At 47.4% G+C, this 20860-nt stretch overlaps 1 protein-coding gene across 6 annotated transcripts; it reads right to left on the bottom strand.

The window, feature by feature from the left end:
- Window positions 1–1508: 1508 nt before the first annotated feature.
- LOC141729908 (olfactory receptor 6E1-like) lies at window positions 1509–15441 on the bottom strand. Of its 6 annotated transcripts, none has more exons than XR_012581472.1 (3): window positions 15354–15428; window positions 4184–4276; window positions 3523–3570 (listed from the first exon to the last, which is right to left on the bottom strand). XR_012581472.1 is itself a non-coding variant. In XM_074546567.1 (2 exons), exon 2 carries the CDS (start codon window positions 4256–4258, stop codon window positions 3314–3316), a length of 945 nt encoding a protein of 314 aa, XP_074402668.1. In that variant the 5' UTR covers window positions 4259–4279; window positions 15354–15440; the 3' UTR covers window positions 1509–3313. The 6 variants fall into 6 exon arrangements, 4 of the variants coding, with proteins under 4 accessions (XP_074402668.1, XP_074402665.1, XP_074402666.1 ...); XR_012581473.1 differs by having other exon boundaries at window positions 3527–3570; window positions 4184–4279; XM_074546567.1 differs by having other exon boundaries at window positions 1509–4279; window positions 15354–15440.
- Between the last annotated feature and the right edge of the window lie 5419 nt (window positions 15442–20860).

Below are 20860 nucleotides of genomic sequence, written 5' to 3'. Positions count from 1 at the left end.
TCCATCCTTCTTGGAATCCTTTGTTTTAAATGGCTGTTTCTCTTTAAAAAATCAGTACCTGATTTGGTACTTGCCAAATCAATCCTGAACAGGCTAAAGTCTGCTCTCTGTAACTCAAGTGTAGAATATTTTTTGATGCTCCACCTTTCACAGAATATTTAAAACCTCAATAATTTCATGGTCACTGTGCCCAAAACAGCCTCTGACCACCACAGATCTCCCACCAGCCCTTCTCGGTTTGTGACCAGCAGGAGACAGAGCTTTCCTTGGCAGTGGGAATTGCAGGAAACCTCCCCCAAGTGCAGCTTGGAAGGTTCAGCCTGGAGCTGAGGAGAAAGCAAAGTCCCTTGCAGGGCAGAATGTTGGTGCTGGAGGTGTGGCAGCGTGAGGCTGGGCTATGGCCGGGCTCTGTGTGCCAGGAGCCGGCAGCGCTGGGTGCAGGGAGCCCAGGGAGGGCACAGAAATGCTGGGTGAGAAATGCTGGGGCACAGCGAGATGGGCGAGTGCAGCCAGCCAGGGCAGAGGAGCAGCACGCACAGGGGGCACAGCCTGCAGGACAGATGGCCAAGGGCTGGGCAGGGCTGGCAGGGCCACAGGCACCCAGGCCTTTGTGCCCTGGGCTCGGGCAGCGCCTCTGGAGGCCCCACAGGAGGAACTTTCCTGGCAGGGGCTGCACTTTGCTTCTCCCTCGGCCTCCCTGGGGAGGCTGGCAGGGGCTGCAGGTTGATGCCGTTTGTCCTTGCTGCCCCTCACATCCCCCTGGCCCACCAAGAGCCCCGAGGCAGCCATGAGGGACAGGCCCTGCTGGCCCAGGCTGGGCTCAGGGCTTGGCCTTTCTGCTTCCTGCAGCCAAGCCAGGCCTTGCTCAGCATTGCAGTTCCCTGCTCAGAGCCTTGGGCTCCCTGCAATCCTGGCCTCAAGGACCTGCTCTCACCAGGCCCTGGGGAGCCTTTGGCACTCCCTGCCCTCCCTGGGGCCCAGCCATGCTCCAAGGCACTTGAAGTTTTGCTGCTGACTCCTTGAGCAGCTTCTTCATCCTTCTCTCCATTCTTGAGGCTCCTGGACCCAGCCCCAGATCCACCATGGTGCTGATAAAAATACAGAAAGCCCTCAGGAGCTCTTTGTCTCCTTTCCATTGCCTTTGAGTCTCCAGGGCTTGTAAAGTGATTGGAGTCAGTTTGGAGTTCTCTTCAAGGGGGAGATTCCAAAGTGCATCTCATGATTGTTTTTTAATCAAGGGTACATTTTTTTATTTTTCAGATCATTGAAGAGGTGACAGAAATATTTCCCAATGATCTTCATGCTGAATGTCTCCTCAGGAGGTCTGGGCACAGAGAAGAATGAGCCCCTTCATGCTGGGCCCTTTTGGACAACCTGCTCCTCACCCCCAGCCTCACCATCGCCCCCTTGAACTGAGATCCCAAAACATCCAAAAATGTTAATGCAATTTATTAATTTATTTTTTTGTGTAACACATTATTTAGTGTTAATACTTTATCATTTATATATTTATTTGTATTTATAACAAGAGTATTTGTTTTTATTACCTAGTTTTTATATTTATATAAAAAATCAATACCATTTTAGTAGCCAAGAAAATTAATTCTCAGTGTTTCCAATTAACACAATTCTCTTCATTAATTAATTAGGCTGTATTAGCTGTTTATTTATTTGTCTTTCTGGTAATTAGTTATATTAATAAAGATATAAATGATCTTTTTAAAGATCATTTTATAATACAGAGTCAAGGCGGGGGCGGGGGGGGGCATTTTGCGGTCCCCTGTGATATTTCTGGAGCACCTTCGGAGCATTTTTGGGTCTGGGGAGGGAATTCAGAGAGAACTTGAGGGTTTGGAGGACACTTGGGGGAGCCGGGTGGGCACTTGGAGGAGCACTCAGGGATTCTCAGGGACAGTTCGGGGTCAGGGGCAGCACTTTGGGCTCCAGGGGGGCCCTTGGAGGTCAGGGAGGGGAATTTGGGGCCCTTCGGGGTCTGGGCGGGCCCTTGGGGGGTTCGAACGGGGCTCTATGCGGCGCGAGGGGTGATGGGAGTTGTAGGCGCGGGTATCATACAGTTTAAAGGGGCCGCGGAGCAACACAGGAGTTCAAAGCGCAGCTGCAATGGCTCTCGGTGGAACGCGGAGCATGATGGGAGATGAAGTCCCGGCTAAGATAGCGCTGGACATCCGCCGCGGAGCATGATGGGAGCTGTAGTCCCGGAAGTGGCTGGAACACGATGTTTGGGGGTTCGGGAAGGCTCTTAGAGGACACTTTTGTGTCCGACCCTCGACTTGAGATCCTCGGGGGAACTTAAACGGTTCGAGAGCCCTTGGGAGGAGCTCGGGGAGCTCTAAGTGGGCTTTTTAGGCCGTGGGGCACGGCAGGAGTTTTAGGTGCGGGACTGTGTTCTGATGGGCTCTGGGGCCGCGGGGGATGAGAGGAGATGAATTTCCAGAAGTGGCTGTACCGGGCATCTGTGGGGTTGGGAGCACTCAGGGGGGTCCGGAGACGCTTTTGAGGTCTCCCTAATGGGCGCTGAGGGAGCGCTGAGGGATCCTGGAAGGTCTGGGGGACATTTATGGGACAGATGGGGCGGATCCCGGGGGGGGGGGGGGGGGGGGGCTGTGCAGCGCGGGGCATGACGGGCGTTGTAGTCCCGATTGCAGTGGGGCTCAATTGGGCCCCGGGGCATGATGTGAGTTGTAGGCAAAGCCAGAAAATATGGCGCCCACCCTAGGCACCGCCCTCGGGGCCCCGGCCTCTGGCGCTCAATGGCTGCAGGCGGTGATGGCGGGAGCCTCGGCAAATGGGAGGCGGTGGAGGCGGGAGCAGCCCATTCACCCCCTCCTGTCCCTCCCAGTACAGCCCTGTCCGTCCCAATACACCTGAGTTCGTTCCCAGTCCCTTTCAATTCCCCCCAGTCTTCCCCACCTGCTCTCAGTGACTTTGCGATTCCAAACCTAGACACTGGGGCTGCTGGCTGTCCCAAGGAAGGAGCTGGACAAGGTGTCCTTTGCCCAGGAGCTGTAATTTGGATTGTCACTTGCCACTGTTCTTCTGAACTCTTCTCTGTTATGCAGATTGGCCCTTAATGAGCTGGTGGCTCTCCAGTAAATGGTCCTGGGAGCAGCCAGGGCAGAGAGTGAACTGAGTTTCTCCTCCTGCCATTGTCGGTGCCTTGTTTGGGTGTGCAGATGAGTCTCTTATCTCTTAACCTGAGGCAGCCCTGTTTGGAGGCTGCACTCACAGGCGCTGCTATTGTGTAACAGATGACACCAGATTCTTGGGATGGCTTTCCAGAAATGCACTATGGTTAGGGGAAAAGCTTTGTTCTTGCCCTTGCAATGGATTTGCTCAGGGCCAGGATCACAGGTTTGTTCCGAAGGCTGTAGATGAAGGGGTTTAAGAATGGGTACAGGACTGTATTCAGCAGAGCTACAATTCTGTTGGTGCTCAAGGAAACAGCTTCTGCAGGACGTGTGTAGAGAGCAATGCAGCTCCCGTAGGCAATGGATAAGGTGATGAGATGGGAAGAACACGTAGTCAAAGCTTTCTTCCTCCCAGAGGCTGCTGGAAGATGCAGAACACAGAAAAGGATGCAGATGTAAAATGCCAAAGTCAAACACAAGGAACCCAGCACAACACAGGATATGAAGACAGAGTCTATTTTCCACAGCAGGCTGGTGTCAGAGCAGGACAGTTTGAACAAGGGGGAGTTGTCACAAATGAAATGGGGGATCTTGGAGCCACAGAAGGACAGCTCAGAGAGGAAGAGCAGCCGGTAGCTCAGCAGGGCAAAGCTGAGGACCCAAGCAGCAACAACCAGGCGGACACAGAGCTGAGGCTTCATGATGGCAGCATAGAGCAAAGGTTGGCAGATGGCAACATAGCGGTCAAAGGACATGACAACGAGCAGCATGAACTCTGTGCAGCCCATAGCAAAATAGAAATAGTTTTGGGCAAAGCAGCTTCTTAGTGAGAGAGTGTTCTGACCAGAACTCAGCATCACAAACAGTTTGATGCTTGTGGAGGATGTAAACCAGATTTCCAGGAAGGCCAGGTTGCTGATGAAAAAGTACATGGGAGTTTGCAGGTGGTGATCCACACACACGAGGAAAATGATGGTTGCATTCCCCATCACTGTTGTCAGGTACATGAGCAGAAGGACCAGAGAGAAAAATACCTGCAGCCTTGGATCCAGCTCTGGGAAACCCTCTAGGATGAACTCAGTAACTGCTGTTTCATTTTCTGGTCCCATGCTGAATTCCAGCTCATCCTGCTGAGACAGGAACATGGCAAAAACAAGTGGGAAAATTTCACAGTCTGGACAAACATTTCTATCCTTCCTTCTCTGCTTCTTTCTTTTCCTGCAGTCTTGCACAGAGATCGTGCTTCAAACAATTCTCACATCCTGATTGTTCTGTTTACCATTTCAGGTAGAGACCCTAGGGATTTATTGTGTTCTTTCTACCTTTTCCAAACACTCCCAAAGAATTCTTTCACCGGAACAGAGGATTCTAAAGAGTGTTTGGCTATTTCCCCCCTTTCCTGGGAAATTCCCAGCTCACACAAACCTACTGCAAAATCTGTCACACCCATGTGCCAAACACCTCTCATCTACAGCACAAACACTAAACTGTGAAATTACATCCAATCTGTGCATTGAACTTCCTTGTTTCTACTTTTCAGCACTTGCCTTTGGACCAGGAGTCCCTGAGGATCTGTTGATTCCAAAATAAGCAATCCCAGGTATCTCTTTTGCAAGCCTCTGCTTTCTTCCACAGCTTTTCCCTCTCTGGCTCGTCAGGAAAGGAATGAGGAGGGCAGATTAGGGACCAAGTATAACTTGGTTTTTGAGTACTCCAGATGAGGACTGGAATTTATTATGGATCCACACAGAGTGTCACAATCTGAGCTGTCTCCTGTCTGCACCAAAATGCACCTGTTCCCATGCAGTCCTTCATTGCTGTTGCTATCAAATAACCCAAATGCAGAGTGAGAGAAAAGTGCCAGGAAGATATTTGTAATTTTTGTTTTGTGTGCCAGATGGGAGCACCCAGCCTCCAAATGTTCTCTTGTCTCCACTGGTTACAGAGAGAGCCTCGAGACAACAAATTCTCCTGGGTGCCTGCAGGGAATAGATTAAACTCACTTTTCAAGTCTCAAATCCCTGATTAATTAAGTAATTAAGTTACTCGGTTCTGAAAACAAAAGACACAGCTAAGGAAAGATACATGAGAAAAATATATGCAATAAAGACTGTATTTTCTAGTAAAGTCTAAAATAAAGCTATTTCTAAAAAAAAGGTATTTTCCCTTTCAGGTTTTTTGGTTTGCTTTTAGACATGAATAGCAGAGCAGATGGCTTTGAAAACAGAATTATTTAAAATGCCAGGGACAAGAGGAGGGGGAAGCAGTGAAACAAAGCTCTGTTGATGGCAACCAGAGCCCTGAAGTCACCGGTCCCCTGGGTGGCCCAAGGACTCTCCCATCTCATTGTCCACACAGAGCAGAGCAGAGGCTGGTCTGAGACAGGCCATCAACTTGAAACCAAGTGACTGAGCTCAGTCAAGAGCCCTCAAAATGAACCAACTCCAAAATGAGCAAAAATGAGTCACCTTCGAAATTAACTGTGGGACTGAAATGTTTTGGAGCTCTCCAGGTGGGGCCTCGGGGCAGCCCTTGAGATGAGCAGATCCTGCTGTGCCCAGGCTGATTCTTGTGCACAAATGCAGTGATCACCAGCCTGGCTGGAGGCTCTGACTGCTTCAGAGACCCCTGTAGCACCTTCTGCTGCACAGCTGAGTAAAACTGAGCAAATCACAATTACTTAAGATGCTTCCACACTCCAAAGACCCAGGGCAAGTGGATTAATAGAACAAATCAGAACAGCTTTAAGTGAAGCCACATTTGATGCAGTTGAAGGCTCTGTTGCAAAGGGCCCTCATCCAATGTGAGTTATTCCACAATTCAATCTTTTCCCTGTGTTGGGAAGGATGAAAGTTTGACAAGAAAGTCTCATAGATATGTATGCCTAGCAGAAAGATTTTTAAATGTAGAACCCAAAGAAGGAATAGAGATGGAAGCAAGTTTTTATATAGAAGAAAAGAATTGCTGATCCAGTCTTACTGGATAACCAAGGAGGCAAAGGGTGTGTTAGTTAGATGGGGTTTTTATGATTTAGAGTAGAGGATAAACCCACCTCAAACAAGAAGATGTTTTTACCAAGCAGGAAGATAGCACAGGCAAACAAGCCCGCTGATGTTGCAAGTAGGAAAAAGGTCTCAGAATTTTCCACTGCAAGAAAACTGAAAAAAAACTTCTAGCTTAAACTGTAATGTACTGACTTTTAGTGATTGGAGAACAGTAACATGAATATGGCAATTACTGGAGTTATGATAGGCTATAGGTAAAAGTTAAGGTATAGATTGGTTCTACTGTATTAAGATGCTCAGCAAAGAAGAGTATCTAATGCATTGTAACCAAAACCAAAGGGTCTCCAGGCCTGCAGCTGCAGCTGACAGCTGTGGGCACAGCTCTGTCACCCATGACCCTGGACTGCTGTAACCTCTTGGATGGAATAAACTGCATTTTGGAGAGCTGCCTGGAGTCCTGCATCCCTCATTTCAGCTCTTACATCCCTGAGGGCTCATCAAAGAATAGCAGAGGAAGAAAGAAAAGAGCCTTGGTGTTAATCAATGTGCACATTGTAAGAAAGAGGCTTTTGAAAAGGGACTGTCTGCAGTTACAACACAAAACCCCCCAATTGTGGCCATCACTGATGGACTCTGAGGGGGACCAGAGGATTCTTTCCCAGCAGAACCTCTGGTCACAGCTAAGCTGGGGAGGGAGGAAGTCCATGAGGAGTTAGAATTTTTAGTGGCTACAGGACCTGGTCACTCTGTGCTAAATACAGCAAAAGGAAACTTGAGTAATAATTTTATAACAATCATTGGTGCAACAGGGAATCATGAAACTCAGCCATTTTTCCAGCTCATTGATTTTAAATTAGGAAAACAAGGGATGACTCCCCAGTTTTTGTATCTACTCAATTTACTAAAGCCTCTCCTTGGATGACTTATTGGAAAACCTGAAAGATAAAATCAAGATTTAAATGGCAAAATGCAGGTTATTACCCCAAAATTTATTTATGTGGAAGCCTCTATTTTTGCACTGCAATCTTCAAAATCAGAATCTTCAAGATCCATCTGCCATCTGTATCACTTGAGGATGCAGTAAATCTGGTAGTCTGGAGAGGTGCCCGAGTAACCCAGAAAAGCAGAGCCTCTAAGAAATAAATTGAAACCCTGAGCAAGACCAGTAAGACAAAAGCAATACCTTTTAAAAAAGAAATTTGTAAGGGTTTATTATCTCTGGTGAAAAGATTTATAAAATAAGGCCAGTTGAAGGAACATGAATCCAAATTTAATACCCCTATTCTGCCAGTTAAAAAGGCAAATGGAGAGGATTAGTGGCTGATACAGGATCCTAGAGCCATAAATGAGACAGCAGGAGGTAAACACCTGTCAGCAGGAAATTCTTGTACCTTGCTAACAACATGGAGTGAAAAATTAAAATGGTTCACAGTATAGAATTTGAAAGTGGCTTTTTCTGTATCTCCTTGAGTAGTGAAGGTCAAGAACTATTTACTTCTGAACAGGAAAGTCCAAACACAGTGAGAAGAACCCAACTGACTCAGCCAGTTCTACCATAGGGGTTTAAAAGTATCCCCACCATATTTGGAAACCAAGTGGCCAAAGAACTGGAGGAATGCAAACATCAGAACTGCCCTGGTTTAGGGCAAATTTGGGAGAAAACCTCCAAAAGGGGGGCCCCTCCAGAAAGCAAACCTACACAGCTCCTCCTCACCCCACAACCGGTTTGGGAAGGATTCCTCAGAGAGAAGTGGAAAGAACCTGTTTATTTAACAGGCACAGCACCCCCCAGGACACAAAATAAATGATACCGGATGACAAAACTCATTCACAGCTCTGAAAAGATGACAAATTCAGAAAGTCTCTCTTGGGGATGGTCGCTCTGTTCTCAGTCCCCGCAGTGCTGGGGCAGCTGCTGCAGCCACAAGGTGCAAACTCTTAGTGTTTCCCAGGTCCCAGTCCAGAGCAGTTTCAAATGGTTCCAAAAAAGGGAAAGAAAAACAGTCCAGGGAAAATTCAGACTGCCTAGCTAAACTAACTAACAAGCAAAAGCAAAAGCAAGAGCAAAAGCAAGAGTAAAAAGCAAAAGCAGCCCTATGTACTGCACTGTCTGTGTCCCACCAGCTGTGGGGGAGTGAGCAGGCTGATAACAAAACAAAACTTTGCTTTTCAGAGCCAGTCTTGAAGGCACAGAACATGATATCCAGCATAAACACAGCAGACAACTGGGGATACAAGCATTTTAACGTCACCCTAGGACAAGAACCCTCTTGGAGTCTTGTTCCAGTCTGGAAATGGCATTCTGAGGCCACTGCAGCAATGCAGGAATCAGACTGTAGCATTGCGGGATTTTCTGCGACTCAGTGGATACAAAGTACAAACAGTCCAGACCACAGAACCCTACCTGAGATTTGAAATCCTCCATGGACAAAGGAGGCTGGGACAGGAAGGAAAAGAAGCAATTTGCCAACTCCCATAGCCATGACTGATGAGTCGCAGGCAATTCTCGGGGTGGTGGAATGATGTCAGCTATGCATCAGCAATTGTGGGTAAACCTCTGTGTGAGCTCTTGAAGGCAGGCCAGCAGGACTTTATAGTCTGGACTGGTATGGCATGGGATGCCTTTTCACAGCTCCAGCGAGCCCTCATGCAGGCCCTGCTTTGAGGCTCCCAGACCCTGTGGACCCATTGGATCTGTTTCCCTATGAGAGATAAAACCCAGCACAGGGAGTGCTGTCACAGTTGCTGGGGACTGGAGCAGAGCTGTGCCTACTTTTCACAGCAACCAGACAATGTCATTCAGGACTGTCTGGTGTCAGCAGCAGCTGCTCTTCTCTTGATCCAGAAAGCTCAAGAACTGACTTTCAGACAGAGTATTATAGTTTAAAAATTCTTTCAATGCACAGCTCAAGATGAAACCTCCTGGGGATTTGAAGAAATCTGGACCAAACTTCCTTCATGGTTACTCAAGATTTGGTTAAAACATTTGTTTAAATTGGTCAGCACAGTAATTGCTGTATGGATTTAGCTTGCATCACAATTCAGTGTTATAGTGCCCTACGCCATAAAATGAAGTACAGATATTGAGAGACCAATGCCCATAAGGAACTGAGTGAAAAACGGGGGACTTGATGAGGACAGTAGAACAGAACAGCACAACCTTGGAGAAACAGATAAAGGATGCAACTCACACAAAACACAAGCAGGATGACAGCTGTGCTCTGCAAGGCTTACAAAGCAGAAGTTATGCATAAAAATTATATTGCCCTTACTCAAAAGTTGAGGATCAGCCATCTAAAAAGGACAGTGGATGTTGGAGACAGACCCCAAAGAATCATATAAAGACTTCTGATACGGAGTGCAACTATGTCAATTAAAGTCAAAGGAAGTGGGGATAGCTCATGAATATGTAATAAGTGTATCTGCAAAAAACTGCTCACTTGATGCACAGTGCACTCAGATGGATTAAGGATCACCCAAATAACTGCCATGCTGTATGCAATAAAGAATATGTAGTTTCAAATACTCAAAACTGTGTGACAAGGTTTCTATCCAGCAGATTTCACTATCTGTCACTATATGACACAAAATAACACAATGCACACACACTGCTGTTCTCAAGGCAAAAAAGGGAAGTTTATTTTCTGACTCCAACATTTATAGATTTCCAAAAGTGACAGTGGATTGGAGGGTGACAGTGCCACCTCTCCAATGACAGTGGACAATCCAGCAGTCAATCAAATTTCTCCTCCTCCATAAAAGAATGCAAAACAATAAGTTATTTACAGAAAGTGTGTGAGAAAGTTTAATACAAGAATGTAAACATCAGAAGGCTTAGAAAATCTTAAAGAATCAGGGAGACAAGTACCAGTGGTGTCTTTGGCTCCTTTTGCCCCACAGTTTCACAACGGCCCCTTGGCTCCATGAGGCTCTGCTCTATAACAAAAGACCCTTGGTTCCATTGGGTTCCGTACTGTCAAAATGGCCTCCTTGGTTCTGCACTGCCACAATGCTCTCCTTGGTTCCACGAGGCCTTGGTGTGTCACAACAGCCCCTTGGTTCCATCGACTGCCAGAGTGTCACCCTGGTCTCTTGGATCTGTAGTGTCACAATGGACAATTGGTCACAAGCAGCCCCACTGTGTCACCATGAATATTTGGATCCATGGGGCCCCACAGTGTCACAATGGCTCCTTGGTTTCACGAGGTTCCACAGCATCACCATGGTCTCCTTGGATCCGCAGTATTTCCATGGACCATTGGTTCCATGTGGCCCTGCTGTGTCACAGTGGCTCCTTGGTTCCATGAAGCCCCACTGCATAACAGTGGAATCTTGGTCCTGTGAGGTTCTGTACTGTCACCATGGTCCCCTTGGCTCTGGACTGTAACAATGGACCCTTGGTTCCACAAGGTTCCATGATGTCACAATGGACCCTTGGTTCCACAAGGTTCCATGATGTCACAATGGTCTCATTGATTCCATGAGGCCTTGCTGTGTCACAATGGACCCATGGTTCCATGAGGTTCCATGATGTCACAATGGTCTCCTTGGTTCCATGAGGTTCCATGATGTCACAATGGTCTCCTCAGATCCGCATTGTCACAATGGACAATGGGCTCCATGGCCCCTCCTGTGTCACAATAAACCCTCAGTGCCATGAGGTTCTATGGTGTCACAATGCTCTGCCTGGTTCAACAAGGCCCTGGAGTGTCACAATGACTGCTTGGTTCCATGAGCTTCCATAGCATCAACAATGGTCTCCTTGTTTCTGCAGTGTCACAATGGACTCTGGTTCCATGAGGTCCCTAAATGTCAGTGGTCTCCTGGGTTCCATGTGGCCCTGCTGTGTCACCACAGCCCCTTGGTTCCATGAGTGACTGTACTGTTAGCAGGGAGTCCAAGGGGGAGTCCAGGTTTCTGTATCTCCAGAGGAAGGGGCTGATCAGTGCCATGGGGGCAGTACAAAGATGGAGCCAATGGGGGAATAGGGAGGGAGTGGCTGAGAAACACAGAATAAGGGGAAGGAGCCAATGGGGTCACACAGTTTTTGCGGGAAGCTTCTTGTGTCTCCCTAACCCAAGGAATGCCTCTCAGGGTCTCCACAGCTACAGAGTGTCAAAATGGCCCCTTGGTTCATTTGAGCTCCTCAGAATCACAGTGGCCCCTTGCCTGCATGAGGCCCAGCTGTGTCACACTGGCCCCTTGCTTCCACTGGGCCCCACAGCGTCACAATTGTTCCCTCTAAGTTCCATGAGGCCGCACAATATCACAATGGACCTTTGTTTCCATGAGTCCCACACTGTTCCAAGAATCCTTAGTTCCATGGGGCCCTGTAGTGCCACCATTTTCTCCTTGGTTCCATGGTGCCAGACAGTGTGACAACTGCCCTTTGGCCCAACAGGGCCTCATAGTGTCACAATGGACTCCTTGGTTCCATGGAGACACAAAAGGCCACAATGGCCCTTTGGTTTCACAAGGCCTGAAAGTGTGAAAATGGCCTTCATGGTACCATAAGGCTGTGCTGTGTCACAATGGACTTTTGGTTCCATGATGCCCCATAGGGTCACAGTGGTCTCCTTGGTTCTGCACTTTAAGAATCCCCCCTTTGTCATTTAGAGCCGCACAGTGTCACTATTGTGCCCTTGGTTCCATGAGGCCTTGCTGTGTCACAATGGCCCACTTGGTTCCATGATGTCCCATAGCAGAGCAATGGCCTCCTTGTTTCCACAGTGTCAGAATGGCCCCTTTGTCCCATGGAGCCCCACAGTGTCACTGTCGTCCCCTTGATTCCATGAGGCCCAGAGGTGTCACCATGGGCCCTTGGTTCCAATGGGTTCTGAAGGGCCATAATGTTCTCCATGGTTCCATGAGACCCTGCAATTTCCCAATGGACCCTTGGTTCCAAGGGCCCTGCAGTGTCACAAGGCTGCCTTAGTTCCACAAGGCCCTGCAGTGTCATGGTGGCCCCTTGGCTCCATGACGCAAAGCAGAATCAGAATGGCCCCTTGACTCCATGGAGTACCACAGTGTCACCATTGTCCCAGTGGTTCCACAGGGCCCTGCAGTGTAACAATGGACCTGCGGTTCCCTGAGGTTCCTCAGTGTCTCAGTGGCCCCTTGGCTCCATGTGGCCCCGCTGTGTCACAGTGCCAGGTGGTTCCATGAGGCCCCACAGTGCCCAAATGATCTCCTTCGTTATGGGAAGCCCCACAGAGCCACAATGGACCCTTTGTTCCAGGAGCCTTTGCTGTGCCACAATGGACTTTTCGTTCCAGGAGCTTTCACACTGTCAACAATGATCTGAGCGCTGCATTGTCACCATGGATCCTTTGTTCCATGAGGTTCCATCGCATAACATGATCCCCTTGATTCCAGAAGGTTCTGCAGTGTCCCAATGGACCACTGGTTCCATGCAGCCCCACATTGTCACAATGACACCATAGCTCCATGAGCGTCCACACTGTCAGCAATGCTCTCCTTGGTCCCATGAGGACTTGCTCTGATACAATGGACTTTTGGTTCCATGGGGTTCCACTGCATCACAATGGACCCATTGTTCCATGGGGTTCCACAGTGTCACAGCTGAGTCCTTGGTTCTGTCAGCCTCTGCTGTTACCAAATGTCCAAAGTATCAGAATAAGGCTCCTTAACACTAATTTGCTAATTCAGAGGGAATCATTTCTTCAGGCCTGAGGTCCAAGAAGTGATAACTCCTAACCTTACATGGACATGGAATTCTACCAGTATGTTGCTTATATACAGTCACTAAATGTGAATGACAGTTTACCATTTGCATTAAACCCACCCCAAGTTCACAAACAAGGTCTTGTTTTCTCTATCCCTGCACCCTTGAGCCAGATGTCTTCTTCTTCTCTACCAACCATCCTTGCTGGGAAAGCAGCCCCTGCATGCCTTGTTCCTGAGCTGAAAGTTCACAGGCAGGGGAAAAATGGAATGAACCCTTTTGGTATCAGCCCAAGGCTCTGTGTGGGCAGGCAGAGACAGGCAGGAGGCAGAGCTGTCAGCAAAGGAAGGGCCCAGCCAGGTGGGGCAGCTGGGAGATGCCGACAGCCTGCAGGGACAGAGGCGCAGGGCAGGGACACCGTGGGACAGCCTGGGCTGCACAGGGCACAGGGATGGGCAGCAGCTGCAAGACAGCCCTGCCAGAGCCACCTTGGGCAGCACTTTGGCCATGGCTGCTGGGCCTGGGCCTGAGGCCACGAGGGGACAAGTGACCCTTGCAGGGCTGGGGCCTCATTGCCTCCTTGTCCCTGCTCAGCAGCCTGGCAGGGGCCGCCCCATGCTCCTGCCCTTGCCATTGCCCATCCCCACATGTCAGTGCCCATCCTGGGAAGAGCCCTGAGCAAGGAGGGAGGGACAGGATCTGCCTGGCCTGGGGCTGGGGCTCAGGCCTTGGCCCTTTGCATTCCTGAACCACTTCCAGGTGTGCTCAGCACCAGAGATACTTTTGCCTTGTTTGTCCCCACCTGTCATCACTGCCTGCAGTGTTCTGCTCTAACTGGAACCTGGGGACACTTTCACCAGTATTGTCCCTCAGTGGGACCCATTAAAACTTCAAGAAACTTCAGTCTATCAGTTTAAGTTTGAGTGCTTGAGAAGTTTTTTGAAGACACTCTCTTGGACTGCGTCTGATGTAAACAACACCAAAGCCCTGAGAGGGTAATTAAAGTTTTCCCAGTCCAGTTATGGAGAAAGATTTTAAAGAACTTGTCAGAAATACACATTCCTATTTTAAATAAAGTATTTTATTTTATTTTATTTCTTTTTAGAGCAGAGACAATTGCAGCATTCTGTGATTGATATTGACCCAGGGACTCTCCTCAGCAGCTCTGGCCTGCTCACAGATGCTGTGCCTGGAGCTCTGACCCAGTGTGGACAACCTTGCTCCACATTGCCCAGCCCCATCCTGTCTGTCCTCACTGCCCTGGGCCCCGCTGTGCTTGCAGAGCTGGCTGCACTCAGCCTAAGAGGGGTTTTCCCTTTCTGGGGTGTTTTGAAGCAATCTGAAACTGCTGAGTTTCCCCAGTGCAAACAGACACACTGCTCAGGTGTGTGCCAGCCCCAGGTGCCACCAAAGGCACTGCAGAGCTGCCCTGGGCCAGCTGTGAGGGTGGATCATCAGCCCAAGCTGCACTGGGCACTGCAAGGGGCTGTGGCCATGGGCACTGCACTGACCCCACTGCTGGGTTTGGCTGCCACGGCCACCGTGAGAAATGAAACTGTCCTTGGAAACACTGGGGAGGACTGGGACATACTGGGGACACTGGGAACACTGTGGGAGACACTGGGACATGCTGGGAGTGACACTGGGGAGGACTGGGACATACTGGGAACACTGGGAATGCTGTGGGAGAGACTGGGACATACTGGGAGTGACACTGGAGACACGGGGAATGCTGTGGGAGACACTGGGACATAGTGGGAGTGACACCGGGGAGGACTGGGACTAACTGGGACACTGGGGATTCTGTGGATGACATTGGGGGGAACTGGGAACAACTAGGAATGAACTCAGGTGTATTGGGAGGGACTGGGCTGTACTGGGAGGGATTGGAGGGGCACTGCATTGTACTGTGTTCTACTTGGGATGAACTCGGCTTTACTGGGGTTATAGTGGTCTGTGCTGGGAATGAACTCGGCTGTACTTGGAGGGACTGGAGGAGGGTGATTTGGCTGTTCCCACCTCCACTGCATACCATTTTCTGAGGCTCCCGCCCATCGCTTCCAGCAGCCAATCAGCGTACGGACCGGAGCCCTGAGGGCGGTGCCCGATGTCGGTGCCATATTTTATTTTTGCCTACAACTCCCATGATGCTCCGCGGACCGTTTGAGTCTTGTTGAAGCCGGGACTACAACGCCCGTCATGCCCCGCGCTCCACAGAAACCCCGGCACGCGCCCCCATCTGTCCCATAAGTGTCTCCCAGACCCTCCAGGATCCCTCAGTGCCCCCTCAGCACCCATTCGGGACCCCCCAAAAGCGTCTCTGCACCCCCTGAGTGCTCCCAACCTCACAGATGCCCGGTACAGCCACTTCTGGGAATTCATCTCCTCTCCTCCCCCGCGGCCCCAGAGCCCCTCAGAACACAGTCCTGCGCCTAAAACTCCTGCCGTGCCCCCGCCCTAAAGAACCTCGTTAGAGGTCCTCGAACTCCCCGCAAGTTCTCTCGAACCGCTTACGTTCCCCCGAGGATCTCAAGTCGCGGCTCGGACGCAGGAGTCTCCCCCCAGAGCCTTCCCGGACTCCCAAACAAAGCGTTCAAACCACTTCCGGGACTACAGCTCCCAGCATGCTCCGCGGCGGATGTCCGGCGCTATCTTAGCCTGGACTTCATCTCCCTTCATGCCCCGCGCCCTACTGAGAGCCATTGCAGCTGCGCTTTGAACTCCTGTGATGCTCCGCGGCCCCGGTAACCCTAGGATACCCTCGCCTACAACTCCCATCACCCCCGGCACCCCATAGAGCCCCGTTCGAGCCCCTCAAGGGCCCGCCCAGACCCCGAAGGGCCCCAAATTCCCCTCCCTGACCTCCAAGGGCCCCCCTGGACCCCCAAGTGCTGCCCCTGACCCTGAACTGTCCTTCGGAATCCCTGAGTCCCCCTCCAAGTGCCCACCCGGCTGCCCCAAGTGTTCTCCAGATCCTCAAGTTCTCTCTGAATTCCCTCCCCAGACCTGAAACTGCCCCAAATGTGTCCCAGAAATGTCTCCATGGACCCCAAAGTGGCCCCTTTTACCCTGTCTGTGAAAATTATATGATCACAAAAGCATTTGAAATAGAACTAATTATCATAAAAAAGGAGAAAATTATAGCCAACACCGGTTAATGAATCAACGAAGGGAATTGTTTCATAGCACCAGTGACCAATAAATTTTTTGATTGCTAAGAATGTATGGATTTTTTAAATATAAATATAAAATATGGCAATACAAATATAGAATAATGCTATTCTAAATCAGAAAAAATAATTATCATTTATTAATTCATTGCATTTTATGTTTATGGGAAGTTGCATGCATTTTTTATGTTTAAGGATGTCAGTCTGTAAGAGACGATCCAAAGATCCCTCATCTGCCTCACAGCCGCCGTCAAGGACGGAGATTGAAGCCCTCCCCAAGGACTGAGATGAGACCCTTCAAATTCTAACCCAGGGGTGCTGGCCTGTCTGGAGCGGGATGTCTGCCATGGGAAGCAGGAGGTTTCCCATAGGAACCAGTCCTGAAACAACGGGCCCTGCTCACTGCTGGTACCGGTTTGTGCTGCTCAGAACTGGGCTGTTTGTGCCTGTTCCCAATGGATTTATTCTCCACTGTGCCCTCCATGTGCCATCCTGCTCCCCTCCCAGCAGTAGATTATAAAAGAGCCCTGAGCTAACCAAAGACTTTGAGACTCTCCCTGATGTGACAATATGGATCTATTGGCCTGACCACGAGGATTTCATCTCGCTGTTGGTAGCTACTCCCCTCACCCAACCCTCCTTTCTCTCTCTCTCTCTCTGTCCTTTATCTCCTTCCTAATCCTTCTGTTACATGTGCTTTGGGCACTCAATAAAAGGTGCATTTGTTTTGGTTAATACTGAAAGTCCCCTGCTATGTGTCTTTAGGTGCTGGAAAATAATGATAAATAAAGTACACATAGTTCATAGTATAAAATGTAGACACCAGCCCAGGGGCAGGGAGTGTGCCTCTGTCTGACCTCTGGCAGGCCAGAGAAAAAAATTTTATAGATAAGAAACAATAAAGAACCTTGGAAACCAGAGCCGAAGAATTCAGACTCCTTCAAAACACCAGGCTGGGAAAAAAGGATTCTCAGGGTCATCCCTGACTGCAGGGAACCCGAGATTGGCCTTCTGGGCTGTCTGGGTCAACATCAGAGTAAATCTGGAAGTTTTGCTTTAGCCTATTAAGCCATGTTGCTGGGGTCTCATCTTATTCCTCGTTGCTGTCAAACGCTAACCTGGTATTACTCCCTTTAGGGACTGATTCTTTTATCCCTCTGGTCATCAGGGACCTGTAATCTGTCATATTGCTTCTCCCCTCTTCTTGATTAGGGTCCCAGTCAGGCTCCACTCAAGCCATTTTTTTGGTCACCTGGGGGCCAGGGCTGGTTTTCTCCCTCCCAAATTTTCATTCCTGCAGTTCTTATTAATGGAGTCTATTCTGGGGAAAATAGGATGTTAAAGATAGAGCTCAATTCTCCACATGTATAAATATTAGGGCTATGTCGAAGGAAGGGGACCAGGACACCAGTTGGTTCATCACAGGCCCTTCAGGTCCGGTCTGGTCCCGGTCCCTCAGGTCCTTCTGGTCCAGTTTATTGAAGAAAGTATCAAACACTTATACAGCAAATAATAAGCTAATGAATATTCTGTAAGCCAAGCAATCTATTGGTTAAACTATATACCATGAACTCTTCCTCATTCCTTAGGGGTTACATCTCTCTTTTCTCATGTCTCTTTCACTGTTTGTTATTATACCACAGCTAGTCCCAAGGACATGCTATCAACACAGGTGCAGGACTTGGAATTAGCCATGGTTTTGTACTTTTCCATTTTTTAGCAGCTAAATTCCCAACATCTCCCCTGTTTTTATTTTTTAAAAAAAAAAGTTCTATGGGCTGTCACACTCTTTGCAACACAAGAATAGGCAATTTTAACAACTAAACAGTATTTTCATCTAGCAAGGTTTCTCTCTTACAAAAGATTTAAGCCAGGAAAACAAACCAAAGAGGCTATCGCTAATTACAGAACATACAATACAACAAATATAAAAAAGAATTCTATGTGCTACAAAGCTTAAACAAAACACAGGTGTGCTAATATAATTCATAAAAATAAGCTAAAGAAAGTTTGCTTTCTATTCTCAAACAGCAGATTCTGGTTGTCTTTTTTAACTAAAGTTTCTCTGATGTTCACAATAACACTCTACACACAAGTCATAAAACAAATGCCTATCATAAAAACATAAACCTATCTAACATTATTTAAATTTAATAATATTTAGATTTAAAATATTTAAACTTTAAATATTTTAACTTAACAGAATTTAACATTATTTAAACTTAGTTTTAACAAAAATTAGCTGATTGAAAATTTTATTTAATTTATATTTAATATAATTTTAAATTTAACAGAAAACTTTTGGTCAACAAAAGTTTGTTTGTTTGTAATCATAATAAAAAGCAAGTGATATCTCAAAAAGAATATCAAATGCTGTATGTTTTTGTTAATCACATGCTTTTAAAAACCATGCTTTTATTAACTAAAATTTTAAATTATTAATTATTTCAAATTTTTTATATTTTTATTATTATTTTATTTTATTATTATTATTTTATTATTTTATTTTATTATTTATTTTATATTTTATTATTTTATTTATATTATTATTATGTTTTTTAAAGTGGCTTTGGAGTAGGAAGCACCACTTTAAAAAACAAACATTTTCTTTGGATTCAAAGAAAGGAAACAATTCTTATTTAAAAACAATTATATCATGCATTGCCTTCTATATTAATAATTCAATAAAACTTTTAATCTATACCAAAACTATTTTTTTTTAATCACTCCTAATTTAGCTTTCAGGGCTTGAGCTAAAACCATGTCATCAAAAAACTCTGGGTTTTTCATTTTTTAATTTTTCCTCTAAGTTCTTTTTTCATTGTGTGTATTTATTTTTAACTCCACAAGTCTATTATAAAGCTATATAAAAAACATTTTCTCTTAAAAAACAGCAAAGCTACATTGCATACCACTGGAATAAAACACTGTTTAAGGTATAGCTGTAAAAAAACTCTTTTGAATTCAGTATTTGCTTTTACATTTATCACATCTAAACAAAGCTTAAAAAATACAAAAATACACTTATTATATGTCACTTTTATAACCACTTTGACCTGTTTTTAACATTTTTAAATTTTTCAAAATACAATTTTAAAGTCTGATGTTTTACTAAGTAAGTTATTTTGGGTTTCTGATGTCTAAAGTCTGTTAGGAAAAACAAAAGTCCCTTTTAACACTTAGGTGAGAAACGTTCTGATATCCTTTGATGTCGCTTGTTTATTATCACTGGTCTCTTAATTGCAGTAGGAATCTTTCTTTTGTTGACAAGAGTCATATTTCTTTACGGCTGTTAGGTCTCACACTGAAGCTTTTGCCGGCTGCGGGGCGGAGGGAGAACCTCTCCCGCTGCAAAAGGCACTCTGGTCCTGTGGCGCCTGTGTCGGAGCGGGCGACCCCCCCGCGCTGGGCTCTTTTTTTTTTTTTTCTTGCCGGCAGGCTGTGACTCCGCTGTAGCCACCGCTGGTCAGCTCGGCTTCCCCCGCGCTGGGTGCGGCGCGGCTCCCCCCGCTCTCGGCCTCCACGGCTGCTGGGCTCCCCGCGTGGCTTCTCGGCGCGGCTTCCCCGGCGGCTCCTGCGGCGGCTCCCGCGGCGGCTGGCTCGGCTTCCGCCTCGGCCCCCCGCGGCTGCGCTACCGCCGCTGCGCCCATGCCGAGCTTGGAGTAGGACAGCCCGGCAGGCGTCTCGAACCGCGGCTGCTGATTTGCATTTAGAAATATGCTGAAGCAGTGTGTGGTGTATCACTTGCCATGGCTGGCTCAGTTTCTTTGCTGTTTAATCCTCTTCTAACACTACTTCCCACAGTATATCTCTAAATTTTTTCTGTTCTAAGAGTTCATAGACCGTATGTGGGTTAAAGAAAATTTCTTCAGCGTATCCGTAGGCTAATAACAAATTTATCTCCTTTATCTCTTGCCATTTTAGATACGCAGCTAATAACTTATATGCTGCTTGCCTTTTCATACCTCTTTATTTTTTCATGAGCGCTCTTGCAGCTTTCCAGGCTTCCGGCAGCACGTGGGTGGCTTGAGTCACCAATGTGAACCCCAAAGGTGCTTCAAAGGTCCAGCACCGTCTCAGCTGCAAACGAGACCCGGCTCCAACTTCCTCGACCGTGGCGTGCTCTCTCCCCCTTTTTCTTTTAGTCGAGACGAGAGGGGTCAGTGTTCAGGGTCACCATTATGTCGAAGGAAGGGGACCAGGACACCAGTTGGTTCATCACAGGCCCCTCAGGTCTGGTCCGGTCCCGGTCCCTCAGGTCTTTCTGGTCCAGTTTATTGAAGAAAGTATCAAACACTTATACAGCAAATAATAAGCTTATGAATATTCTGTAAGCCAAGCAATCTATTGGTTAAACTATAGCATTAACTCATACTCATTCCTTAGGGGTAACATCTCTCTTTTCTCATGTCTCTTTCACTGTTTGTTATTATACTACAGCTAAGCCTCAAGGACATGCTATCAACACAGGTGCAGGACTTGGAATTAGCCACGGTTTTGTAATTTTCCAGTCCTTAGCAGCTAAATTCCCAACATCCTATGAATTGTCTCCCTGGTGTGATAAATAGGTATGATTCGTGCTGATAAAAATTGAAACAGTAATCAATATTGATACAGTAATTAATATTTGAGAATAATAAAACAGTTAATAGTTAAAAGTTGTAATGCCAAAGAAGAGAGGGAAAGGAGGGGCTCCACCCACCCCCCCTTCCCAGCAGATGTTCTCAAGGACCACAGGAAAGAAGCTGAAGATAAAGTTGCTAAAAATGACCAAGAACCCGGTTGGGTCCAAGAAAATGCTAATTATAAGGGACTTATTGCTTTGATATGTAGATGCAGTGATACGTTAGT

The sequence above is a fragment of the Zonotrichia albicollis genome, chromosome 8 (assembly GCF_047830755.1).
Source record: "Zonotrichia albicollis isolate bZonAlb1 chromosome 8, bZonAlb1.hap1, whole genome shotgun sequence".
In the NCBI taxonomy this organism is placed as follows: domain Eukaryota; kingdom Metazoa; phylum Chordata; class Aves; order Passeriformes; family Passerellidae; genus Zonotrichia; species Zonotrichia albicollis.
Note: the sequence above shows the minus strand (reverse complement) of the source record. Positions and strands in the feature narration are given on the sequence as shown.